This window comes from Nakaseomyces glabratus, chromosome I (genome assembly GCF_010111755.1).
Source record: "Nakaseomyces glabratus chromosome I, complete sequence".
Classification (NCBI taxonomy): Eukaryota; Fungi; Ascomycota; class Saccharomycetes; order Saccharomycetales; family Saccharomycetaceae; genus Nakaseomyces; species Nakaseomyces glabratus.
Window position 1 is genome coordinate 162,226 of NC_088959.1, and position 27,068 is coordinate 189,293.

General features: G+C 37.9%; 11 protein-coding genes across 11 annotated transcripts; 4 read left to right on the top strand and 7 right to left on the bottom strand.

Annotated features, from left to right (window-relative positions):
• Window positions 1–6: 6 nt before the first annotated feature.
• On the bottom strand, window positions 7–570 carry SPO16 (Spo16p; the record flags this gene model as incomplete). The annotated part of the gene is made up of 1 exon (XM_447335.1): window positions 7–570. One exon carries the CDS (start codon window positions 568–570, stop codon window positions 7–9), a length of 564 nt encoding a protein of 187 aa, XP_447335.1.
• A 1,156-nt stretch (window positions 571–1,726) lies between these two features.
• Window positions 1,727–5,026, top strand: RTT107 (Rtt107p; the record flags this gene model as incomplete). Its single annotated transcript, XM_447336.1, has 1 exon — window positions 1,727–5,026. One exon carries the CDS (start codon window positions 1,727–1,729, stop codon window positions 5,024–5,026), a length of 3,300 nt encoding a protein of 1,099 aa, XP_447336.1.
• Window positions 5,027–6,391: 1,365 nt separating this feature from the next.
• LAM1 (Lam1p) lies at window positions 6,392–10,306 on the top strand (the record flags this gene model as incomplete). The annotated part of the gene is made up of 1 exon (XM_447337.1): window positions 6,392–10,306. One exon carries the CDS (start codon window positions 6,392–6,394, stop codon window positions 10,304–10,306), a length of 3,915 nt encoding a protein of 1,304 aa, XP_447337.1.
• Window positions 10,307–10,475: 169 nt separating this feature from the next.
• Window positions 10,476–11,405, bottom strand: LIN1 (U5 snRNP complex subunit LIN1; the record flags this gene model as incomplete). Its single annotated transcript, XM_447338.1, has 1 exon — window positions 10,476–11,405. One exon carries the CDS (start codon window positions 11,403–11,405, stop codon window positions 10,476–10,478), a length of 930 nt encoding a protein of 309 aa, XP_447338.1.
• A 286-nt stretch (window positions 11,406–11,691) lies between these two features.
• On the bottom strand, window positions 11,692–12,894 carry OYE2 (alkene reductase; the record flags this gene model as incomplete). The annotated part of the gene is made up of 1 exon (XM_447339.1): window positions 11,692–12,894. One exon carries the CDS (start codon window positions 12,892–12,894, stop codon window positions 11,692–11,694), a length of 1,203 nt encoding a protein of 400 aa, XP_447339.1.
• A 1,602-nt stretch (window positions 12,895–14,496) lies between these two features.
• GVI51_I01837 (aldo/keto reductase family protein) lies at window positions 14,497–15,546 on the bottom strand (the record flags this gene model as incomplete). Its single annotated transcript, XM_447340.1, has 1 exon — window positions 14,497–15,546. The coding sequence occupies one exon, from the start codon at window positions 15,544–15,546 to the stop codon at window positions 14,497–14,499; it is 1,050 nt and encodes a 349-aa protein (XP_447340.1).
• Window positions 15,547–16,203: 657 nt separating this feature from the next.
• Window positions 16,204–16,626, top strand: GVI51_I01859 (uncharacterized protein; the record flags this gene model as incomplete). The annotated part of the gene is made up of 1 exon (XM_447341.1): window positions 16,204–16,626. One exon carries the CDS (start codon window positions 16,204–16,206, stop codon window positions 16,624–16,626), a length of 423 nt encoding a protein of 140 aa, XP_447341.1.
• Window positions 16,627–16,784: 158 nt separating this feature from the next.
• Window positions 16,785–20,195, bottom strand: KEL1 (Kel1p; the record flags this gene model as incomplete). Its single annotated transcript, XM_447342.1, has 1 exon — window positions 16,785–20,195. One exon carries the CDS (start codon window positions 20,193–20,195, stop codon window positions 16,785–16,787), a length of 3,411 nt encoding a protein of 1,136 aa, XP_447342.1.
• A 669-nt stretch (window positions 20,196–20,864) lies between these two features.
• Window positions 20,865–22,334, top strand: TDA11 (Tda11p; the record flags this gene model as incomplete). The annotated part of the gene is made up of 1 exon (XM_447343.1): window positions 20,865–22,334. One exon carries the CDS (start codon window positions 20,865–20,867, stop codon window positions 22,332–22,334), a length of 1,470 nt encoding a protein of 489 aa, XP_447343.1.
• A 207-nt stretch (window positions 22,335–22,541) lies between these two features.
• Window positions 22,542–23,321, bottom strand: PEX21B (the record flags this gene model as incomplete). Its single annotated transcript, XM_447344.1, has 1 exon — window positions 22,542–23,321. One exon carries the CDS (start codon window positions 23,319–23,321, stop codon window positions 22,542–22,544), a length of 780 nt encoding a protein of 259 aa, XP_447344.1.
• A 1,017-nt stretch (window positions 23,322–24,338) lies between these two features.
• Window positions 24,339–26,474, bottom strand: YAP1801 (Yap1801p; the record flags this gene model as incomplete). Its single annotated transcript, XM_447345.1, has 1 exon — window positions 24,339–26,474. The coding sequence occupies one exon, from the start codon at window positions 26,472–26,474 to the stop codon at window positions 24,339–24,341; it is 2,136 nt and encodes a 711-aa protein (XP_447345.1).
• Between the last annotated feature and the right edge of the window lie 594 nt (window positions 26,475–27,068).

The window sequence follows — 27,068 nt, forward strand, 5'->3', positions numbered from 1 at the left end:
TCATACTCATGAATTAGATGGGACCCTTCCCAGTTCCTGGAAAACTTCTTCCAAATTGTTACATTTTGCCAACAGGTCTTCAAGCTGATCTTCTGTTAATTTATGGCTTACATACAGTTCTGATAGTATCTTTTTGACCATAAAATCCTTAACATCATCATCGTATTCGAATGGTCTTGCATTTTTAAGGTTGTGCTTGAAAGAAGTATAGATTGGATTATTTTCAATAAATTTTCTCATTGTCAAAGATTTAGTAGTTTCACTCTTTGAGCATATAAATATTTCTCTATGACACCACAAAGTTGATTTCTCCTTGAGCTCTTCAACAATGACTTCCCAACCTTCGATTGTTATATCTGTAGAATCAAAACATATAATGAGCAACGTATCATCCTTTTGAAGTAAGGATAAATCTTGCATGCGAATCTTGTCAAGTAACTTTTTCAACTCTTTCTTTGCCATCATTTTTAGCTCCTCATCTGGGTAACCTTTCGGGAACTCTTGGCATGTACATTCTACTATCAAGATATTGCCATCATCTGGGATATGATTGACGAAGCTAACTTCCATGTTCTAATGTTTCCTCGGTAACAGCTTTATGACCTCCAATGCTTAAAGTACAGTATATCAAACAAACTGACCGTTTATCAGTTGTTGTTTTTTTGAATGAGGAGATTGCCACATTTTTAATATTATATTAATTTTTTTCAATTGAAGGCGGCAAAAAAAGATTTTTTTTTTTTCAGATAATCAAAAAAGTATCGAAAGCCACATTATTGATAATATAAATCACATTATAGTCTTTAGTGAACTTATCGCAAGCAAGCAATCTACTATTGAAGTACATTGGATAGATGTTCATCATAATGTATACTTAATTTTTCAAGGATACTTTTGTATGCCATTCGTTGCGAAATTTCAAATGTCAAGTTTTCTATTTGAGATGTGAAGAGCTAAATGTTAGTCAAATTGAGTACTAGAGGTGATCTATGATTACAATGCTACGCTGAGTATATTGTATATAACACTCTGATATGTGAAATTCAACAAACGAATCTATGGCGCAAATTTATCGGTCGATCAAACACAATCGATCAGTGTTTTAGGAGAAAGGTTTACTACTGGAGAACCGAAATGCTGATTGCGAAGAGTGTTATATGACTCTTATGCGAAAGTCTCCTATCGACTCTCAACTAACAAATTGATCATCCTAGGTTGGATGACCTACGTTGAAGTTGAATTAACAATAATAAGAAAAGACTACGATGCGATGCGGGTGAATGAGTTTTGTAACTCGAAGGCAAACCACTTCGATTGTTGATCTCTTTAACCCCGGACTCTTTCCCTTTGATAATTGACGTGTCTTGTGTCGCGTGAACTTCATTTTTCAATGTTTTTGTTTTTGATTTGCCGATGCCCTCAGACAAAAGTATGCACAGATTGTTACTTGCTGATTGTACTGGATAAGTTCAACATATAGTGAAGGTTAAATAGTTAACCCTGACAATTCTTTTGACCTCATAAAGACCCTTACTCTTTACCAAGACTACTATTGATTTATAAAACTGTTTACGAATATTGCTTTGGGTCTTTTTACTTAAAACGGCGGACAATAGGCTATCGATTAAGTATCTCATTAAACTGAGGTGGATCTACCAATTATTAGTACAAAGGATAAAACTGAAGCTAGCATATATTGAATTATCAAACTGGTAGTAAATGAATAATGTCTATTGATACATCGATTAAGAAAACGCAGATATTTAAACATCTCAATTTCTTAATAGTGGCGACAAATTCAGATGAATCAAAGGAAGCAGAAGAACTACGAAAACAACTATATGAGAATGATTGCTTACATTGTGAAATTTACCACGCATACAAACTGGAATATAAGATTCCACAGCATATAAATGTTAAAAAATGGCTTATAAGGCAGGACTTTAACAAGCATGAGGTTCATATTGTCGTTTCCAAGACATCTAACTTTGAGTTATATCCCTTATTTGAATACGAGTTACTCATTCCCGTAGTTACACCCGACTGGATCCAACTGTGTATACAGTCCAACAGACATTTGAGAACGTCAAATTTTTCTCCTAATCCTAGGCTGGTATTCAAAAACTTTCAAATGCTTGTGTCAAAAAATGTTTTCAATCATTCAGAATACTTCCTATTTTCAGAGATTATCCATTGTTTAGGTGGAACAACTGTTGATTATATTACGAAAGCTACTACGCATATTATCACGACTAGCCCTAAAGATCCTGCTATAATAGCGATGGAGAAATATAAAAGCTCAAGGGCTGAGCCATCACAAGAAGCAAATATCCAATACGTATTGCCCACTTGGTTATGCCAAGTATATATGGAAAGGCACTTGGTATCAATCAAGGAGCATTTAATTGACCACAGACGGTCTGAAATGGAGACTAGAGAGCAATTGAATGAATTATGGGATGACATACATAATTTTGAGGAGCTATTTGATGGTAAACGAGATAAGATTTTTATGGGGAAATCATTTGAAATAGGAGATGATATCGATCTAAATAGAAAGTCTTATAGATATTTCTGTGATATGATCAAAAGTCTGGGAGGTCAAATAATTCTCAGCGAAGAAGAGAAGAATGCAGAAGCTGAAGATAGTGGCACTGGGCAAAGTCGCACATCAGCTGATTTCATAATAAGAAACACTATTAGCGATAGCGATGCTGGTGCCAATAAAAGAACTTTATTTGGAAATATTTTCTGGATTGTAAATATTTGGAACAGGGAGAAGTTTTTTTTACCAGACACCAATGCTATATGCTTGCCTAGAAGAAGAAGAAAGCTATTTAGAAAACAAGATCTAGCCGTGACATATACCAACTATTTTGGAGAACAGAGGACATACCTCCAACAATTAATTGAGCTACTTGGAGGCTCTGCAACAATGGAACTGTCGAAGCAAAATACACATTTGATTTGTAATTTACCATTCGGTAAAAAATATGAAGTTGCTATGAAATGGAAAGAAAGTGGATCAAAAATAGTAATATGTTCTCACAGATGGTTAGAAGAGTGTTATATATCAGGTAAGAAGGTACCAGTTGATGAAGCTTATACACGGTTGGAAAGAGACGATAACACCTACTCGTTGACACTTGGACAACAATTATCTCCTAAGCTTGATTCTGAAAATTCTTCAGATGAAGAGACTGATATAGAAGAAAGTCAAGTATTTGCTTTGGAGTACCTTAAAACTTCACAATCTAGGGCCCATGACCTCACAGGCCTTGATGACATTAGTCATCTGGAATCATCAATAAGGAAAAAAAAATATGGCAAATCAAATGCTAATGAGAACGCTTCCATTTCTAGGACGCCTTCTGCCTCCATCTCTAACGACTCTTCTAGAGATGATGAAGCGTACGAAACGGCACCAACCAATTTTCTCACCTCTACGGAGTTAAATAAAAGCGCTAAGTTAGATAAGCAACTTTTGATAACTAGTACTGTGGATCCTTCTAATCTAAGGTTAAAAGATACAGATTATGCTGGTTCAGCGCTTTGTTTGGATGAGGACAAACATGAATCTAATAAAACGGATGCTAAGCTCAATATTGAAGGCCATGTAGCGCTGAAAAACGGAGCAAAACGAACATCAGATGTTAGTTCGACAAATAAAGTCTCTGCAGGGAATTCCGACAAGAATGAAAAGTTAAGCTATAATAAAACTGATGAATATAGTAGTATCAGGGAAAGCGAAAGCTCATATAAACAACTAGAGAACATGCATAATAAATCTAGTAATGGTATGGTATCGACTAACCAGTCATCGCCAAACAATACCCAATTGAACACTGATGAAAATTTGACGACTAATAACTCAGATAATCATAAGGGAAACATAATTGTGCAAAAGAATACAGAAGATAATGGAGGTATGCAAGAAGACTCCACTAGCACTACCATGACAGATAAATCAGCATTACAAGATGAGATGATGGATAATGAGCACGATGTGCACAAAGAAACCATGGATTTGATACAAGAATTATCTGGTGGTAGGAAGGCCAAAACAAAAGCAGCTAGGCGGTTACATGAGGATATTGAGTCCCTGAATGAGCATGAAAAGAATAGTGGTAAAAGAAGAAAGGTTCGAGATAAAAATGGATCATTGCTATTACCAGAAGAGATAAAGCAACTTCAAGAGCAAGAAATATTGATACAGCAAGCCAAAAAGACTCTGTTTGCAAACCCATATACATGTAACAGTAGCAATCAGACAATATCATTGAATATAGGGCTAAATGCAATTTGTACAGGATTTTCTTTAGAAGATCTTACTGACATCGAAAAAGAGATCTTAAGATTAGTAGGAATCAAATTGCAACACGATAATGTCGATCAGCATATATTTGAGGAGCAGAGAGGTCAAAGAGGGCACAATAGAATTAATACAATTTTTGCACCAAAACGGTTAAGGACAGTTAAATTTTTAAAGTCTTTGAGTCTTTCAAGCATTAGATATTTTCTAACGCCTGATTATATTACTGCACTATTACTCGATATAAAGAGTGGGAAAGACGTTTCAAAATATCGTTCTCCTAGTAATAGTTTTCGAATTGACTCAATCGATGATGAGTTGATCGAAAAAATGCAAAAGGTATCCGGTAAATTATTTTTCAAGTCCAAGATCAAGAATGTAAACATTATGCATGACTTGAAAGCAAGTCCCAAGGTTGTAGGTGAGATATTGAAATGTCACGGTGTAGATTCATTTACAATACTAAAGAAGCAATATGTATTGACAGATATAGCGAGGAACACCAGAGTGAGTACTGATAATACTGTTGATTACATCTTGATAGCTTCGAGCAAAAACCAGGTGACAAAGTTCAAAAAGCTGATTCAACAAGAAACCAATTCCGAAAATGTATCAGTTTTGGTAGTGAATTGGGATTGGTGTGTAGACTGTATATTCAATGCTGAAGTGAATTTGGAAGATAAAGCCAACATCTTTTTCAATAAAAGGATTTAGTACATTTGTTGGAGTAATTCTACTATGAAAAGTTCTTACTGAGTAAGGATCCGGCATGCAAGGCATGTTATAGTAACCCAAATGAAAATGAAACGTGAATAAAATCGGCTCTGTCTCATTATATTGGGATCACAAAGCACAATAATTTCAAAAGCATGATTTTGAATTTTTTTACCTTAGAGAGGATATCAATTAGGATCTGTATTAATCTCGAAACTAAACCCTTTGAGGGTATCGGATATATATTTTATAGTATTAAAGGACGACGCAGAACAGGTAATTTCACTTTTATTTTTTTCTTTTTATTCAGTCGCTACACGGATGAAAAACATGGACCGAGAAGATAGATGCAGCTCATATATAAGAAAAATCAGTAGAGCTTGGGCAACAAATGCAATAGTCTAATATCGGAAACCGGATGGATAATGCAACTGAAAAACGGGTTAAGAAAGATAAGACTCATATATGAAGGAGAGGGAGGTAGCTATCTTGCTTTAATTAACCACGCGATTTGATAGCAATCTGGTTCGCTACAGCTTGGGGTAGAAAGTAATGCACTGGCATAGCTTTTCTCATATCATGTTATGGAGTCAATGCTAGCAATGATGCATTGTAACTGTTAGTCTAATGAACCACTCCCCGTATGTACTGATAGACAACCCTGCGACATATCCGTTAATTGGTCCATCTCACAGCTATTTCGCGATCTTTGTACAATTAAAGGGGTGGTAGGATAAGTGATGACAAAAATATGATCGGCCTACACTGGGTTTTCACTTTCCTTGTAGGAGGACTTGCAAGTCCCAATTTGAGTTAAAGCTAGATGAGAGGAGAGATGGGCATAGGGCCCTCCCAAGAAGGAAATATAGGGGATTTTTAAGTAATATCTACTATCTTTTGTGTGGATATTCACGGTGTGAGATGTTCTTGTACTTGTAAATAGAGCATCGAGGAATATACAATTGTATATGGCAATGCAATCCCATGTTGAACTACCCCCTACCATTCCCTTTCCAGCTTAGTATTCTTTGGAGGTTTGTATTGTAAAAGAAATAAAATATTGGGCACCACTTCAGCAATTAAACAAATGTTGAGATATTAAAACGTAAGTTTTGATTGATAATTCATCCGTTATTAGTTTCGATTAAGACCATTTCATTTCAGTTTATATTTCTGTTAGAAGTTCAATATTTCAGGCGTATATTATCGTATTGACTTTGAATAATATTGTCTTTCCAATAGTGAGTGAGAGTTGTATAGCAATTTGAATTCATCGAGCTTGAACAATTTATGGAACAACCTTGCAAGTGATTCAAACTTTGTTGCTTTTTGCGTGTTGTTAGTTTTTGTTTCTATTCTTAAGGTATGAGTGAAGCAGTTGATAAAGCGCAGTCCAAAGATGGTGCCAACGGTACATCTCAGAACGGTAACAATGTAACAAAGCTTCAAATGAATACGCTACTGTTGTCTGAAGCAGCCTTAGATACCCCATCATTCAGAGCAACAGTTAACTTTTTTGATGGGAGGGTGAAATATTTAAGTGACTGGTCATCTGAAACTGCTTTGACCTTACAAAATAAATATAGACCAGCATTGTCAGAGTTTATGAAAGTTCAAAATGGGCTATTACACCAACTACTACCAGACCCGAATATGGTAGCCAATGGTATGCTTATCAACCAAGCTTTTACACCTACTCTTATTGACTCATTTAATAAGGATTTTAACAAATTAGCGGTCGGTTTGCTTTCCATAATCTTAGGAAATGATACCTCTTGTTCTAAAGTTTTGAATTTACTGAATGGCTTGAAAAAGAAAGCTATCGCTCCATATGTGGACAAGAAGAATACATTTGACTATTTCCAACAAAAGTACGACTCTGCCCATGCGAGATATTCGGCAATCGAACCTACAAAAGTCGTAGCCAATAGTACTAATATTGATGCTACATCTGTTAACAGCAGTCCTATCCCAAATGGTACTAGCACTGTATTAGAAGTGGATCCTTCCTTTTTAAGAGATGAACACAATCAGCTATTCGAAAGCAGAAAGGAGTATTTAAAGAGCTCTTTGGATTTAGTGGCAGCCATGTCACAGTTAAAATTTAAGTTGGACAAAATGCTAGTGGATCTCATAGATGAACTAATTTCAGAAAGTACAATTACCGTTAATGATGAATCGTTGAATGTTGACGGTATGGAATTAGGTAGGAAAACAATTGAGCTTTCACCTAATATTTCTAACTACTTGAAGGACTATAAATCATGGGTTGAGGATGTTATTGAATCATCTTCCTTTCTTGAGACTAACATGGATAAAACGATAGTTTCGACTTATACCAGAACGGTAAAGTCAATTGCACCGCCAAAAGATCTTCAAAATTATAATAAAGCACTGGCGGAAAAAACGATAGCACATATAGTAAGTCCAAAGTTAGGTACTCCCCAAAAACGACCCGTATCTGTACCAGTTACTATGCCCTCGAAATCTGGTTGGCTTTATATGAAAACATATAGTAGTAGTAATCCAAGAAAGGAAATCTGGGTTAAAAGATGGTGCTTTCTTCAAGGTACCGTGTTTGGCATGTTTTCCTTATCTCAAAGTAAAACATTTGTTGAGGAAAGTGACAAGTTCGGTATATTTTTAACTAGTGTTCGCTTCTTGCCCAACTATACCAGAAATTTTTGTTTTGAACTTAAAATAATCGGTAGGGACAAACCTGAATCGGATTTGATTGAAAGATCGAAAGATATAAATATCATCTATCAGGCTGATGATTTGGCAGAATTAAAGTCTTGGATTGTCGCCTTTCATGACTCTAAGAAATATATAATGGCGCAAGACCAGAAGGGTTTACAATACGAGGTTGCTTTCAAAAGGTTCTCACCACAATATTATGAATTTGCATCTAATGCTGGCACAGTGGTAGATACATTATTAACCACCAGCCATAATGATACCTTGGGTTCTAGAGATGGAACTATTAACTTGAAAGACTCCATAAAGGCTCTATTGTCCAGTGAAGAACTCAAATTGGTTCAAGATAATAAAACCTTTTTATTCGAATTTATTGGGACACCAATTGCAACCGAGAATACTGGGTTAGCAATGTTATCTAATTTGATGTCGGATAACCACAGCTTCCCGGATGCTATTACCGCCAATATTTGGGGTACTTCATCTTGGAACGATGTATCCCATATGATAGATGAACAAAAAGAAAAACCTGATATTCTTAAATCACTACCTCCTTTACACCAAACCCTTGCCGACATCAAATACCCAAACTATTATTCTAGAAGTTTGAAGGTTGCTGATGTTCAATTTAGAACCATATTCTATTCAAATAATAAACACTCTTATTCTCTTCCAAAACGATTTCTACTGTTAAGGTTTGGTTCCATATGGAAGCCTAACAAGAAGCAAAAGTTTGCTGCCATATGTTATGCATCCAAGGACTATTTTCATGTATATATGAACTGTTCTGGGTTTACATATCTAGCAAGGCAAGACTTGAATGAGATTTGTGACGTCGAATATAGCAAATCTGAAGAGACGATTCATTTGATAAGACACGATGGTATCAAGTATGATCTTAATGCCTATTTTACTGATCCCAAGTCAATAACTGCTAAGTTAAAATTCCTAATTGAGAACCGAATCAGTGATAACCCGAAGAATGAAGGTGACATTTTAGTTAAGTTTAAACAGATCGACCAGGCATTTGCTCAGAAATCCACTAATGCAAAATTAAAGTCATACATGGGGCTGAACTCAGTGCAAGATTCATTGGAACAACAATCATTATCAAAATTAAACTCTTCTCTCTGGACAATTAAAGGTACCACTGCAGATCTCTTAAAAAGGAAGTTTCAACTACAGAAAGAGTATTCTGCATCCTATAAGCATATTTATCCAGTTCCATGTAAGGGGTTGGTACATTTACTTTTTGGTCAAAGATCAGATGCCTTTCCAAGGGCATTCTTTCTAGCACGTAAAGGGAGCGATTATAACATCACCCAGTATTGGGCTCAGAGACAACTTCCTGATGGGACTACTCAATTAGTAAGAAAATTACAATTTCAGGTTAATCGTACCTCCAGTTTTGTACCTGAATCACCTCATGACAAAGAGGAATATTTAGCACAACAAGTTACTGTTGAACAAGTGATGGTTAAGATGATTGATAATTGTTATTACGAAATTGATCAAGACCCAATAATAATTCAATTCCCTTTTGCAAAGCCTATTAAACTAAGTCTGAAATACATAATTAGTGAAAGGAGCGACCATGATGCCGATATGGCATCTCGCTTAATGCTTTCAAGCAATTATGCTGATTTTATTACCTATTATAAGGTTGAATTTATTAAAGATATTAATCATGAGAGTGAAATTGCGTATGATCAGAGTATTTGGGAACAATTTATTTATTGTTGGGTACTGCAGTCCACTAAGTATGAATTTAATACTATCAAGAGTGTCATTGATGGTTACCTAGGCAAAATTGGTAGTCATGGGAAATTAACAAAGGCCATAAAGATGGGTGGCAGACTTGGTATATCTGATACAATTGAAACTCAACCTTCTGTATCAGAAAAGAATAATAAAAATGTTGAAACTCCACATAGGATTCAGATTCAGTATACTTTTACTCTATTACTAAAAGTGATTATCAAAATGATTGTCTTTAGGGCTACTAATTTCTGTTTCTTAATTTTCCGATTATTTTTGATATTAATTCACTTCGGTGCTACTACTATGAAAAAAATCAACAAAATACTTTTAGCGGTTTTAGTGATATCCGCTTTATCGAATGTATTTTTGCTTGGAAGATCTACTGTTAACTACTGGTCCGTTAGAAGAGCTGAACATTCTTTTAAACAACATATGGCTTCGACAGATGGATCCACAATGCAAAGAGCCTTGTATGTTAAAGATTTGGATCTTCTAACTAATCATTTAGTGACAGGGTTCGATAATGTTGCATTCAAGAAATTCAACGAAGAAAATTACAACAACCAATTAAATAATTTCAAGTACAAGGACACTAGACGCGAGATTGCGATAAGAAGAAACGAACTGCTAGTTGAGTTGAAGATCATGCAAAATATGGAGAAAGAACTGGTAAAAGGGGATTATAGACTATTCCTCATTGAAGAACTAAACAAATGTGAATCTGTTTCAGTGGAAATGCCAGATATTTGGAACACTGACAAAAAATTGCAAGAATATTGTTCCGTATGTAAATCGGAATTCACGAACATGAATATACTTTGAACAGTATTAGTGAATGACGAATTATTGTCATTAGTTTCTATATTGAAATTTTATCATTTAAACAGTAATTACAATTATAGCAAATAAATATTAGTGTAAATATCATCTCAGTGTAACTATTTCAAATATATATGAATTAGAACACTAAGATTCCAAAAAGAAAAGGAAATTACAGAGTATCAAATATACTATTGGAGATATGGACCCAATAATTATCTGATTCTGAATAAGAATTCAATCGAACTAGCACCCTGTTCTGAAAATAATTTTCTTTCCAATATTGCATTTCATAGCATGTATAAAATCCATAAACCTTATCTTTTCCGAGCCATTTATATTGCCATATTCTATCTTTTATGGGATCATAAGGACCATCCTTCGAAGTGGGCTCTTCTTTGATAGCATTTACTAAATCTTGTCTTTTCATCTGATAGACATTAGAAAACTCCTTTCTCTCTAAGGTTTCTACGGAGTCGGTAAGAATATTAATTGCATTGACTACAGCCTCAACACATTGACTGTTCTGTATTTTGGAGAACCGCTTTTTGTCCTTATTCAGTTGAGCAAGAGTTTCTATTATGTTTTTATCCTGGTCAGGCATAAGGAATAGTATCTGATACAGAGCCTCGACTGCAGTTATCATAGGTCTATCGCTGACCAGTTTTGACATGGGTATATTATTTTTGCTATAATCACCTTTGGTAACACTCTCTTGCAGCCAAAACTCATCTTCTTCGTCATCCGAATTGCCTCTACTTTTGGATCTAATAAAATTGCCACTTTCATCAAATTTGCCTTCTTTCAAATCTTCCTTGATATCGAAGGATTCTAATGTAAAGGCACTATCACTTTCCCTAATAGCATCATCTATCTCGGAGTTGGTGTCAATATTTTCTTTACGAAATTGATCTATATTCAATGTCCTTGATTCCAGTTCATCATTATCATCATTATCATCATCTATAAAAGCATCATCGGTATTGTTCTCAAAGTCTGACTCCCCTTCAGCCAGATTGTTCTGGGGTTGTATATTTTGGTAAACTTTTAGTCGTTTTCTCCCTGAAGTTTGGTCCTCATCACTAGCTCTTTTCGATTGCATCAATTCCTTGAAAACATCTAATATTAAATGGTGTATTTTGATCTAATCGCTCATTTGATTTGATGAGGTTTTGCCTAACTGCTGATTTCAACATTCATGAAACAATCATGACTCTGGCAAATTTGTTGCATGCCGTTTAACGTAGGAGTGTCAGAATAATAAGGTTCACTAAATGCGTACTGATCAGTGATTAATTATTTAGTGGTCTATAATTCAATTGGATTTTTTTGTAGTCTATGTAAATTATTGAAGTAAATTCATGATATATACTTTAATATCAGATCACCTATTGCTTGTCCCAGCCCATCTTAATTGCTTCTTCGTAAGTTGGATAATCAATGTAGCCCTCAGCAGACATAGCGTAGAAAGTTGATCTATCATATTTGTTCAATGGCAACCCTTTTTCTAGACGATCGACTAAATCAGGGTTAGCAATAAAGTATCTGCCGTAACCGACAATAGTTCTATCATCCTTTAGGACTTCCATGGCAACTTCGGGATGGATAGCGTAGTTCCCCGCTCTCATGATTGGACCCTTCCATATGGAATAAGCAAAGTCTGTTGTACCTTCATTATAAACATCTTCACCTTCTGGAGCAAATGGATCTAGAACTCTTGGCTCAACAAGATGCAAGTATGCTAATCTTTTCCCTTCTTTTGCTCTTCTTTCAAGCTCACCAATAATGTAAGCATATTGTGCAACAATCAATGGTTCTGCACCACCAGACATGTCACCATATGTACCGTATGGTGATAATCTAATGGCAGTCCTTTCAGGTCCAATGGCGTCTACAATAGCGTCTACAACTTCTAATGTGAATCTGGCTCTGTTTTCAATGGAACCACCGTATTCATCAGTTCTCTTGTTGGATTTTGGATCAATAAATTGGTTTAACAGGTAACTGTTGGCACTGTGAATTTCAATACCATCAGCACCAGCGGCAATGGCATTTTTAGCACCTTGGACGTAGTCCTTGATATATTGCTTAATTTCATCCTTAGTGATTCCATGCTGTGGGTTGTTGGATTTCTTAGCAAGTTCTTCTTGTTCAGCACTCATATAAATACCATCACTTGCAGAATCGTATCTTAGACCGTCTCTGGCCAATGAATCTGGGAATCCTTGTCTACCTAAAACCCACAATTGAACCCAAGCAAAAGACTTATTGTCGTGAACGGCATTGAAAATCTTTCTCCATTCAACCATTTGTTCTTCTGACCAGATACCTGGTGCGTTATCATAACCACCGGATTGAGCAGATGGGAAGACACCTTCGGTAACTAGCATTGTACCCGGTCTTTGGGATCTTTGCTTGTAGTACTCAACAGCCCATTCCCTATTTGGAATATGGCCTGGATGATGCGCCCTCATTCTGGTCAATGGAGGCAAAGCAGCACGATGTAGAATAGTAGTGTTACCAACCTTCATGGGTTTAAACATGTTGGTGTCCTTGAAAGCGACAGGTTCAAAATCTTTGCTGAAAGGCATTTTTAATTAAAAGTGGTGATTATTGTGACTGGTGATGCAATATTAAATACAAGAGGAAACTTGTTTGCTGTTCTTTTTATCTATTAATATGAAACAGAGAATAGAATTATTGAATGTTTTCATGATTGATACCATTTATGGTTTCCTTATATACGTTTTTTTTTGAGTTGGGACAGGCTTTCTTTCTTTCCAACATTGTTTGCTATTAGTTTAAAGAAACTTAGTAATTATCAGTGCCCGTACTCAACTCGATCCCTGGTGTACTACTTCCAAAACCGTAATTACTAAATCATATAACTCTGTGAGATGTAGCTTTATTAATATTTTCGGGATCTTTTTATCCATTCTCGGGATCTTTTGTTACACAGAAAAAGCCGAAGGTTGGTTGTTTCAGACGGAATATCTTGCTCCCGGATCAGAAATAATTTGAATTCATAATAGAAAATCATCTGGTAATGATTTTATCTCTGTAAGGTACAACTGCATTCAAAATGTGATAAGAGGGAGAGGGGTTCATTGGCATAAACCATGTGAAAAATCAACCCTCTAATGCTGCATCAATTGGAAAATATCAGCATTACAATCAAAAATGTATTTGGTGATACTACTGGAAATACAGCAGAAACGCACAGAGGGAACGATTTCTTGAGTAAGAAGCAAATGTAGTGGGGCAAGCGAACCTCAGCATTGAAAAAGAAACAATGGAGGCATTCAATACTCAGAAACTCATGTAGACCTAGTGATGTACTGTTATTTTCTTTCTTTTTTTATGCAGCAAACCACGAAAAATGAAAATCATTTGTAATAATGAGAAGTAAGCAATGCCTACTGTCGGGTTTGATTTGTGTATTTGGAAGTGGGAGCAAATTTCAGAAAGAGGATTTCCCCACAAGTAATAATCTGACTAGCAGCTAAATCATTTTATTAGGTGATTCTCTCTTCCGAAGCCGGGCCGATAGGCCGAGGGAGGCTTAATCCAGGTGTGTAAAACTACTGAGCAATGGAGTTAATGTTTAGTAATTGGCCTCCATGGTGCCATAGCGAAGTAACCATTTTTCATATAAACCACTTGTGAAATTGTGATTACAAGTAGAATTTCTAAATAAACATCAAGGACTTCTAGAAAGTTCTATCTTGTTTATCTGTGTGTCGCCAAGACAAAATATAGATTTTGACGGTACTTTTGTTTTGACAAAAATTGGTTTAAGAGTTTGCTTTCAATACTCTAGCAAATTGATTGACTTTTAGCTTGAATCTACACTGTTGATTTTTCCCTGTCCTATGAAAGAATGATTGGTCAGCAATGCCTGGCTTCATTTTTATTTGATCCGTCACAAGACATAGTATTTCCACAATTTGTATATGGTTGCAAACCAGTGTCTTATATCTTATCTCTTTCAATGCTCCTATTGAGAGAAACTGTAGGAATATTATTCATAACATAAACGCCAACTTACATTTTTATTTAGGCATAAACTCTTGCAAACATAAAACCAATGGTATTTCCTTATGAATAAATATCAAAGGTAGCTAGTTCTAGTTGTTATCAATTGTAACACCCTAGTGGCTAGAAATCAAAAAATCTTAATTATAAACATATTCTTAAATAAATTCGTAGCTACCTCCGATAGGGGAAAAAGAGTTGACATATTCATTAATCTTTTCAAATTCGGTGTCTGAAAGTTGGGTTTTACTTTCTTCAAAGTTTTCACTAACTCTGGTAGCACTTGATCCTGATGGGATTGGTATGAATTTTGACTTTGGATATTCAGAACTGTAACTCCACTTTCTGACCCATGCTAAAGCTACTTGAGCCAAAGTAACTCTCTTTTCATCAGGACGTTTTTCAACAATCTCTGATTTTATGAAATTGACAATTTCTTGGTTATGAGCTAGAGCTTCATCGGAAAAATACTTTAATTTCTTTCTGAAGTCTCCATCTGGTATATCAGAGTTCTTTGTGATTTGTCCAGTTAAGATACCTCTCCCTAGTGGTGAATAGCAAATAATAGGTAAAGCGTTGTCGCTACAAGCCTTGGCAGTTCCATTTTTCAAAATAGTGTCACGGAACATTGATAGTTCAATCTCTACACAGACCAGGTAGTCTCCGAAATCTTTACTAATTGCGTTTATCTGTTCGCCGTTCACTTCCGATAAAGAGATGGCACCAAATTTACCTGCATCAACAAAATCAGCTACAGCCTGAAGAGTTTCTTTTGGATACACATCATGTTCTTTACATAAATTAAAATCCAGCCTTGCAGGCTCAAAAATATCAATAAAAACACCAATTTCTTTAATACAGGTTTCCATACTAGCGACAACTTCTTCGTATTTACCCTTTGGCGTCAATTTTTTATTATCAATTGCACCTTTACATGAGATTAATACATATTCCCTCAAATTAGGGTACTCTTTGAAGAAATCTCTAACGAGATGTAGATTTGCATAATTAGGACCGTAAAACTCTCCAACGTTGAAGAAAGCTTTATGTCCTTGTGCTCTAGCGATCTCGATTACTTTGTTTATTGCGCCAAAAGCTTGAGTCCGCTCAGTTGGAACAGCAAGATTGGTTAATGTCATCATCCCATAGCCTGTTCCAATTTTCTCTATTTCCTTCCTGATTGTGGCAATTTTGTCCTTTGTAGTCATAATTTGAATATTTCAGTCGTATCTTAATTGAGTAGCAGTTTCAATTGCACTAATTCAAGTTAAGAAATTGCTTTATGTATTTAAAAACAGTAGTATTAACTTTGGATGATAACTAAGTGATGGCAAAAGTTCAATTAAAGTATTTAATCTCATTTTAAGGGTTCCATTGTTAGTAAATTGTAGCACAACAACAATGCACAGGGTAGCGAGGTCTAGTATTTTAGACGATTGTTTATTGGTAATTTGGTGCTTTTGCCTGTCTCCCGTTCCTGTTGTTCAAAACTTATTCACCCACAAAAAAAAGCTACAAATCAATTAACATTAACCAAAACGTTAATATTCACCTAGTCATTGAAACATATACATAAAAATTGAGACAACGCACTTGACGTCAAAACTATATTACTTCAAACTCTATTTAATCATTCTAGTTACATCGACACTTGCCCCAAGTATTAGTCAATCGGGCTAGCCTCATACAATACGATGTGATGGACATAACCACTTAGCGGCAACTCTCTTTCGTCTTCATACTGAAGTTAGTGAATCCACCTAATTAACAAGTCTTAGAGTTTAGAGTATATAGCTTGTGTAATATATATATATTGGTATTCTAAACTTTTAGGATACCAAGACTTACCGACCTAAATTGGAAGAATGTCAACGACTATAATTTCTATTTCTGATTTTTGTAGAAAGTATTGTATATCCAAATCCGCCAAGAAAGCCTTTCAAGTGGAACATTCAGTGGCAGTTGAGAATATTGAGCAGAAAACATTTGAGCTTCTTATGAAAAAGATAAATGAATCTTATGAAGTGTGCACTGAAACAAACACGGAGTTCCCACATCCTGAAACATGCTTGTATTCAGACCATCATGAAGGCCCACTAAAAAACGATGAAGAAACACTTACAATGGCCATACTAGAATCTATGAGAAGTGATTCACCAGAAACAAAACGTGCCTTTTATCTAATCGATTCAGAAGATACACATTACCTGATTCACAGTAGCAGTCCACCCTACAAAATGATCCGAAATGAATGGGTAGATCTCGATACCAATAGTCCGACTGATTAGTCCATAGTAAATTTTTATTGAAGTACTATATAATTTATAGCCAAAAATATTAAAAACAAGTTTCCCCTTAATTTTATGTATTATCGATAAAGTGCAAATAATTTGTACATATACAATTCCATTGTTGGACCTAAAAACCTCTGGCTTTATAGAAGCTGTTATAATATAGCGAGATTATCCGAAGATGATTGAATTTTCATTTTCAATCCTTGCATTTGTCTATTCAACTCCTCCTTTTCCGCGGTTATTTTTTCAATTTCCTCTCTTAGCTTCTCCTCCGATTGCTTATCTAGTGAAATTTCACCATCAGTGTGATTTACCTTTCCTTTTAAACCATCGATTTCATTTTGTAGTTTTTCCGTGTGTGCTTTGTAGTCTTCAATCTTTCTTTTGGATTCATTCATAGCGTTGGCTATGTCGGAAGCTGTTTCTTTCACACTGATACTTGAATGTCTGGCCTGGCTTTGAATTGATTCATTTTTTATTTCAAGTTGTTCATACTCAGAATCAATCTGTTCCTCTGATTCGGTCAGTTCTTTACTTTTGACTAATAAGTCGTCAAGACGATTGTTCATCTTAGAGATAATATTTCTGTTCTTTGTGCTTTGAGATTGGGTAGCAGCTACAGGTGAAGCACTTGAAGTATCTTTCTTGGACGTCATTCTCCAATTTTTCAAGAGTTCATCTACAGTTCCTGAGAACATCACAATAGATTTATCCAGGTTGTTGTCTTTCTCCTTTAATTTGTCCTTCAAATCTTGATTTTCTTTTTCCAGTACTTCGTTTTGAATCTTCAGCTTTTCGAATTCTTCAGAATTAACAACATGTAGCTTCAACTCATCGATTTTATCCGATTGAACCTTGATTATGCCATTGAACTTCTCTGCATCTAATACCTTAGCAGCCAAAATATCCTCATATTGTTGTAATGTATCCTCCATCTCCTTGTAGTCTGCATCAAGCAAATCATAACGTTTCCTGAATTGCGATATCTCATCCTCCATCTTCTTATTATCCTCTTTTTGTTTCTGTTGCTCAGCTCTTAACTTGTTTAATTCCGATTCAAGTTCTCTAATGTGATTGTCTGCAGCATTGGCCTTTTCAAGTGCAGCCTGTTTTATCTTAGAAAGTTCATCTCTCAGATTTTCAAAATGTTCTCTAGACATGTTATTTTCTTTTTTCATTCCTAAAACACTATTTGATGCCATACCAGTAGACTGATTTGGAACCAAATTAGGCACTACTGCACCCACTTGCCTGGCAACTACCTCTGGAAATTTTTCTACCTGTGCCCTTTCCAAGTTGGCTGAGGTATCTTCCAAAGTTGGACTGTCAATCTTCATATCAACAGCCTCTTTTAATTGAGGCGGACTTTGCCTGTCTTCTACAACATTATGTCTTGAGGAAATCATTGTAGTTTGATCATCCATATCACTACTGTGTGTAACAGTCTTTGCTTCCGTTCCTTCACTCATGTGCTTTTTAATCTCAGGAAGAAGTACATCTGGAGAAGAGCTCTCCATGGCAGCGGTAATTGTATTCTCTGTAGATGTCATCTTGAAACCGTTTTTGGCAGGTGAAGTAGCAATGTGGGCAACACCGACTTCATCGTCTATGGAATCGTCTTGATCAAGTTCAGAAAATTTGCTTGATGATTCATCAGAAATCATCCTTTTTTCAGGTGTTTTTTGTTGAGGCGGACCGCTACTCAATTGTTTTGCACTAGCAATTGTAGGCGTTCTTTTGACACCATCCTCGGAGGATTCAATCAACTGGGGAACTGGAGAAGAAGGTTTTCTGTTTTCAGATATAACTGTACCAATAGTACCCTTACCAAAAGCTTGTCCTTCAACATGTGCAGCTTCGGGTTCCTTTTCGACATAATCCTTAGGAGTTTTATCCATATCCATCACAATTTGTTGCTTTGGTGTTTGCATTTGCTCTTGAGCTGGCGTCAATATTTGAGGTTCTTGATGTAAACCAGGTGGTTTCCCAACCATAATATTGGGACTTGTAGCATCCTCACCTTTATTAGAGAATTTTGGAGTTGTTGGAGATCTTGTGACTGGACGAGTGTTGTCAAAAATTCCTGGACAAACAGTACCAACATCCGCTAAATTCAAAGTGTACAATATAGTACCTTTACCCATGTCAACATCGGAAATATGCATGTTTTCAGTACTTGAAGAATAATCATATTTATCACCACCCATGATCAGAATTTGATCATTTTTTAGTAACGTCACCGAATGTCCCGAACGACCTTGAGGAATATTATTCTTGTAGAATGGTAGCTTAAACCATTTCAATGATTGTAAGTTCAAAAAGTACAGTGTATTAAGATAGTTGTCTTCCGCATCCTTTCCTCCAACTACACACATCAAGTCCTTATACACAATGGCTGCGTGTTCTTGCATTGGAGGTGGTATATCTCCTGTCGTTTCCACAATTTCCCATGAGTTATTTGTTGGCGAATACAAATACACCCTATTTATTAGTCCTTCTTCCAAAGTATCACCACCAAATACCCAAATCTTGTCTTGATATGTCACCATAGTGTGATTTGTTAAAGGTGGCGGATTGAACCCACTTGGTTTCAGAAATACCCAGTGCGAATCAGGTCTTCTGAAGCTAGAAAGATCAAATACTGCTAGATCGCCGAAATAAGTGTCGTCAAATTGTCCACCAAACAAATACAGCTTCGTTTGCTCTGCAGATATTGTTACAATCTTGTGGCCATATCTTCCCAGTGGTCTTTGACCTACAGGCTTTGGTATTGTCCATTTATAAGAGTTGATGTTTAAAAGGTAAAGATCGTCATCCATAAGACCATCACTGTTAACCTTGTGCGTGTCACCACCAAAAACAACAAAAGCGTTACCGCATAAAGTGGAAGCATGACCGACTCTAGGAGGAGGTGTGCTCTCTGTAATCTCTATCGTTGTACTCTTAAAGGAGTTAATTGCTCCCGTCTTATCGATATCCGATGCAGTCAATATCCATGTATCACCATAGACAGACTGGTCATGTAGACCACCAATAACGTATATCTTTCCTTGGTCAGTGATGTGTGAGGAGCTCACATGTCTATATCTTGGGAATGGGGAGTTAGACAACCTAATTCTACCCCAAGGGGTGTAATCAGGTTCACTTGGCAGTATCCTCCGCGTGTGCGGATTGCTCTGTTGCAAATTCGAGACATTGCGCTGTTTCATTTCATGAGGATTGGAAGTACTCGAGGCAGAAAAACCAGTGATATGCATAGAGTTCCCTATGTTCTGCCTAGCGGCTTGCTGAACGCCAGCACCAACATTGTCCATGTGCGAGCCACTAACGTTCCGAGCAAAACTCTGCTGGTTTGGAACTGAGTGCCCACTACCCATACTGTTACCAGAAACACTTCTGAAAGGCCCTGGCACGGGACCTACATCTCGCTGAGAATTCACACCCGCATCATTGTTGTAACTACTATTGAAACCACCAGGATTCGGAACGGACTCCGGAGCGGAGTTCTTGTTCTTCTTGCCATGGTGGCCCAGCTGTTTCATAGAAAACTTAAACCCAGCCATCGCTTGATCTCCTGTGGCCTATTGAGTACAATGTCAATTACCACTCTTGCTTGACTCTTCTCTTTATAAATTTGGAATCAAAACAAGAAGTCCTCGTCTGGATCAAGCCTTTCAGATTTTTACTTCTAAAAATGACGTTTTTTGACACTTTTCGCCATAGCAAACTACACTAGCAAAAAATGTTATATAAATAGCCAGTACCAACGGTACAGGAGTGCGGTCTTATCACAATTGTAGCTATCTATATTGCGGTAGAGAATTGCTAAGCTAGGGTGTTCAATGTAGGTTCCTCTAGTGTTTGTGCTACCGGCTTCCGATAACAATTCGCACTTAAAGCAGGGTGAAGACGGGCTTTTGTCGAGGTTTTGAAGCACTGTCCCGCTAAGGCAAGTAATACCAAGGATGTACTGTGTTGCACAATGCCACTTGATGATGCTATGCTCTTGTAAACGTAGAATACCTGACTTGCAAATATATGCATATATTATTGCCCAGACTGTACCGTAGGAAAGTTCATTCATTCACCTGCACAGAAGCGTTTCGTCTTCTCGCACTCCAGCCTGAAGCCAGAAGAGTTATAGAGGCACTACAACCTGGGGTTATATAGATACTTGCTCTGGGATACTCAAAATTGTAGTCTGAATTGAACCAGTTAAGTACAGCAGACATATGGACCAGAAGTTCGACGAGTTTATAGCGCAGACAGAGTCAGAGGCGGAGATTGACACGAGCTCGAGGTATACCACTGGATCAATCTCACCCCAGTTTGCGTCTCCTACAAAGTTTAAAAACGTTTTACCGCATGAAACAGATACACAGACAGGTCAGAGAAATCGAGTAGCAGAGCACCAACATGTACCGAAGTCGTTACTTAATGCGAGCGTCGAAGAGAGCCACAACCACCCTTTGAAAGAGGACAAATCTGAATCACGCCAAAGGCAAGTGTCGGTTTCCAATTCGAATCCCAGCTCCAAAGGTATGGTTAACAAAAGGAGGTCATTGATACAACCAATGATGGTGCCTACTACACCTGAGACTGATCGCACACGTCCGCAGTCTCAAAGCAACGTGGCTTCCGGAAACTCAGCTAATAAGAACAATCTACATCCAGATACAAATCACGGTATTGATATAAACGCTACCACACAGACACCTTCATCTATGTCCATGGGTAATCCTAAATTCAGTGAAAACTTTGCGTCATTGGCGCCATCTAGTAAGAGGAATTCCATGCATTCTAGAACAAGCAGCTCACAATCCATGGCCATTGACTCCAGTCTAGGAGGAAGTATGGATGTCAATGCACTGCTGCAAAGCCTAGCTAATAAGGAGCTGGAGTTACTGGAATGCAAGAGGAAGATCGACGACCTAAAAAAACAGTTGCATATGGAGGAGAATATTTACCAGAACAAGGCAAATGAGTTACAAGAGTTGAAGAACAAGGTAAGCAAGAATATTAACGTCTCTGGCAGCAATCAACCAGTATTCAATAAAACTTCTACTACAGGCCGGAAGAACAGCAGAGAATCTTCTCGAAGGAATACTCATGTAACACCAGTTAAGACTACAAGAAATGATATTAGACAAGATACATCTCTGAACCAAGATATGGAGAACACTGATGATAACAAGCAATCTATGTGGAGCAAACCGTTAGCATTATTTAACCAGGTTGATCAAATAATACAACAAGAACTTGAAAGGACATTAAATTGGGATGAGCCTCCGACACCAGTAGAAGAAACAGAAGAGAACCAAGAAGGCGATAAAAGTGTATCGAAATCATTATGGAGTTTTGTGTCCGATTTGAAAACTGGTTTACTTGGCATTGAAGAAGAAGAAGATGGGCATCATACACAACAAAGTAATTCAAATGTTAATAGGCCGAAAAATACTCATGGGCAAGTGATGGACAATAGAAAACACGCAAATGAAGACATAAACTTATCCATAAAAGAATTTAAGACCACGAAGAAACATCTTGACGATAATTCTGATACTCACTTGAAGCAAAGAAGTGGAAGAACCGCTGTCAGAAAGACGAAATCTGGTAATAAACTAAATTTTGTTGATGATTCGGACGATGGTGACAGCACTTTGGAGGCAGATATGGTGGAGATGGGATCATTTTCTAGGTAGTTACGGATAGGTTAGATAAAAATGTATTGCATTGCAGATAATTTCTAATTAGAGGAGGACCAAAAAAAGGATTATGTCATTTATAAGGTTGAAGAAGAATATATATATCATATACAAATATGAGTTGTAATATTATATAAAAAAAAAACAATGAAAAAGACAAACCAATAGCCGGTAACAGAAGGCTATCAGTAGTTGTGTTTTAGCTCACTCCAGAATGTAATCTGGAATATCAGCGTACTTGTTGCCTAATGTCGTGTTGTCATTGCTATTCTTGAGTTCCTTGGGTCCCTGTCTGTTGTCCTGCAAAGACACATCGCCAATATCAATACTTTTCAGCAAGTTTACGAAAGTTGAGCCAGATAATTTCTCATTTAGCTCAGACGAGTACTCGTGAGTTGAGTTAGACATGTTATTGAGGATATCCCTTGCAGACTGTTGAAAGTGAGATTGGTCGTTGAACGCAAACTCGTTGTAGTACTCGTAGGTCTTGTTCTCCAAGTCTTGAAACTGGTCACCGTCCTGCACGTCGTCATCGTTCTCAAGCTCTTTCTCCAACTGCTCGAATTCGTTGTTGTAATAGTCCTCACGAGCCTCGGGCGATAATCTGTCTATAATGGGGTGCTCTTGGAACTTGAACAGCGAGTCCTTTCTGACATCATTGTTAATGATCCTAAACGTACTTGTGGGCGCGGGCCTCGTGAAGGATGGCTTCACGCTGGGCACGTCGCTTATGGAAAGTTGCTGGAACTCAGACAGCCACTGTGTATTCTTTTTAGTATCGCGCGGTACCTGGCGCGGCTGTTGTATTGGTATAGCAACGGGTGTTGCTGTATCGTATATACTATCTTGATGTAGAAACTCCCGCTCTAAAGGATTACTGATGCGATCATGATTATGTTCGTAATTGTGGGCACGGGTTCTGGTTGTAAAAGTGTGAGTCTTGCTCGAAAGCGACTGCAACGGGTTACTATGGCACGCACTCATACTCTTATCTATATATGGCTATGTATTTTTAACGTTCCAAGAGGTGATGCCTGGTGGTACCAACCTCATCTAGTATATATACTATTCTTGGCGAGTACGTAATACTGCATACCCCACAGTTATTCCAAGATCATAAAAGATAAGGGTTGGGGATCCCCCTCCCCATTGTTCTTCAATACCAGAGATAAGATTCATCTAAATCCTTATCTAGTCGTTATATTGTGAACTGACACTATTACTGATCATCCCAAGGGATGAGAGCATCACAGGTCACACATAGTAGTCTATCATAATAGCAGCTATGATGGTATGATTACGAGCCGGGAGTCACTTCCCGGTGAAGTCTGGGATGGGCTTCCCTTCAAAGAGCATCGGGGATAAGTACAGCCGGGCTGGGTGTGTGTATGTGGGGGGGAGTAGGGGAGGTCGATTGCTTGTGGAGTCTCAACTTACTTGATCAGCGTTACTGCAGCTGTGTAGTGTGTGTGGCTGGATGCTGTAGGTCCAAAGTTGAGTGTGGGATTGTGCGGTGATTTCTTACTGGGGGAGGACGGACCAGTAGAGGACTTGCATCACCGAACAGCGAAGATCACCAGTCTCTACGCAGATCCTCTACTACTGGTGGAGTTACACAGAGACTTACGCAGAGTAGGACGCACCGAGCCAACTGATAGAGAGGGTGAGGCTGGAGGCTAGACTCCACCGTACTATACTACTTGCCCAGTGTCTCGGTGGGGGTTCACTGGAGGAGAGGGACCTAAGGGTAGTGGGCCAAGGGTAGTGTGGGGCGACCCTTAAAAACTACCTTTGGTCACATGATTATCGGGAATACTCGGGAGCCGCTAGCATAACTAATATAGGTTGTGGTAACTGTTTTCGTGAACACTGTACAATATTGTGACGTATTTCACATACGCGTTGTATTAATTCTATATGTACAAAGTTAATAATTATGCAAAACTAGGTAGGGAAAAGATATTACAATGTGAAGATAAATGAGAAAAAACAAACTGGGGCCTAAATATCGATTAGGTTTGGACCCTCTTGGCCTGGGTACTGCTGTGCCGGCCATTGTGCTTGTGGCTGCTGGAATTGCTGGAACTGCTGCTGTGGTACTTGCTGTACTTGCTGTGGTACTTGCTGTACCTGTTGTGGTACTTGCTGTACCTGTTGTGGTACTTGCTGTACTTGTTGCACCGGTTGCACCTGTTGAGGCAATTGCTGGTATTGTGAAGACACACCTGGACCTTGCATAAATGATTGAGATTGTTGTAATGGCTGCATTACATTTGGCTGAGACATACCAGTGGCCTGTGTGCCGGTGAAATTCACATTTTGCTGTTGGAATGGGTTGTGTACCAGTTCCGAAGTTGCTGTACTGGCGTATGTAGTTGGGACTACTGGGTTGTTAGTAGCAAATGGATTGTTGTTTATAGCACTCGATGTAGCTGGCTGTTGCTTTAATTGCATCGATTGATCATTCATGTCTTGCTTTCTCTGCTGAATTTGGCTCTCTGTCTTCGAAGCATTATGCAACGCAAATGGATTATTCGATCCAGTAGCCGTCTCAGTTAGAGGTTGCTGCTGCGGCATTTGCTGCTGAGATATTTGCTGCTGTTGTGATGGAGGCATAAATTGGTTAGTCATTCCAGAAGTTGCACTTGCAGTACCAAAACCGAAATCTTGCTGGTATGCCTGTTGTGTTACTACTGGAATTTGTCCAACAGAAACCTGAGGTTGTTGTGGATTGAACATATCTGTGTGTGCCACCTGCAATTGTGGTTGCTGTGGTTGCTGTGGTTGCTGTGGTTGCTGTGGTTGCTGGAATCCAGTCGGGTTTGTATATTGAGAGGTTTGCGGCTGAACCTGACCTGTAAATTGCTGTTGTGCAGGGTCCTGTGGTTGATAAACCTGTTGGAAAGCTTGTTGGTTATTAGGCGGTATGCTTTGCATTGTGTTTTGCATTGCGTTTTGTTGAAATGCTTGTGCTTGTGCACCACCGGTGAAGATGTTGTTCATTGGAGACTCAGAACTAGCAAATGGGTTATTCATAAAGGTTGCACTAGTAGATCTCGAGTTAAGTTGTTGAGGAGTTTGACTTGGTGTAACTCCAAATGGATTATAGGCGTTCTGTTGGTCAGTCATCGCCATAGTCCCAGTAGCCATTGTGTTCATATTTGGTGTGAATTGAGAACCATCATTTGGATTTGAAAATACCACATTCTGGGTTTTCAATTTTTCTTCCAGAATTCTCTTCTGCTCACGTACTTGTTCTAGTCTTTGTTGTGCAATTGTACCCTGTCTCTTAATATTGCTCGAGCTTCCGAGATCTGGATCCTGCTTAAAGTTTTGCTGTGTTCTATCGTCTTCCAGCAAGTGCTCTTCCAAAGAGCTAACCAATTTTGTGGTAATGTGTTTAATAACCGGGATCTTCAATCCAACAGATTTACCTGATTTCAAGTATTTGACTACAGTTTCAGTAAGTTCCACGAACCTCTTGTACAAATTCAACGTCCGTTCGGCGTTGGAATGAGACAGCTCAAAAAATATTTCCAGTAGTGATATAATGCCTTCATTAAGAGCATTGTATAGCATCAAAAGATCCTGTACCAATAACTTGAAGGCATATAGATATAAGTCATTCTCTAAGTCATAGTGAGAGTATCTATTTTTAACTAGTGCTGTGATCTGAGTTTCAATTGACTCAACATGGTCCAACGCTGTATTCACTCTGCCCAAGTTATTCTCATTAATCTTTATATTTGCCTTTGTATCCCTCACGTAGTCCAACCGGATCCTATCAAACTCTTTACACCTTGTTTTCAAGTACTGGGCATACTTCTGCACTTGGCGTATCTCGGTGCTGCCAACATTTGGCAAATTTCTGTCCACGTTAAACACGCTGGTTCTGTGACTGAAATAGTCCAGAGCCACATTACCGTCACCGTCCCTAAACAGCAAGTGCACCACAATCAGCGACTTGTAAACCACAGTCCATGCGGTGTCCTGCAACCGGGCCTCGAGCGCGTGCGTAATTTCATCGAAGTCATGGCTGTTCATACTCCCCATCAGAATTGGATCCACATACTTGGCCTTTGGTGGGGCCATCTTGATCTTGGTGGCCCCTTTCACCAGTTTGACATAAGTGGTCATAGTTCGCAAATAAGATAGAAGCAAAAAAAAATTAAGAGAAGGGAAAAAGGAGCCGCTACTATATATGGCCCTACTTGTGCCGATCCTTGTAACTAGAATCGAGTGCCCCAATTGCTGTCTTAACTCGAAGATCAACTTCTTATTATACACTCTGTTGATTGCAATGGGCTGACAACGAACAAAAAAGCTGCTACGTCTGAAAGTACATCATGTGGCCACCGTGCATAATACCAAACTCTATACTTTGCTACATAAGCTAGGTGTTGGAGGTAAAGTTATCTTTTACTCGTAGGTACTCATACATACCCATGCCAGACCACAAGCATATATACATACACAAATAGTATGCGGACCCTTGGCCCAGCTCCCTGCAGTCCTTTATTTAGGGCTCCCCCCCCTACTACTGGCGACCCATGCAGTATCACCATGCAGTATCACCATCACTAGCAGTTATCACCATCACTAACACTGCCAGTCACAGCGGTACCGGCTACTGCCCACACATATCACGTCGATTGAATTCGTAAATCCAGATCTATTCAACGCTTCTTATCTGTACGAACTTCTCTAAGTATTTGCTTTTCCTTTCTTTTT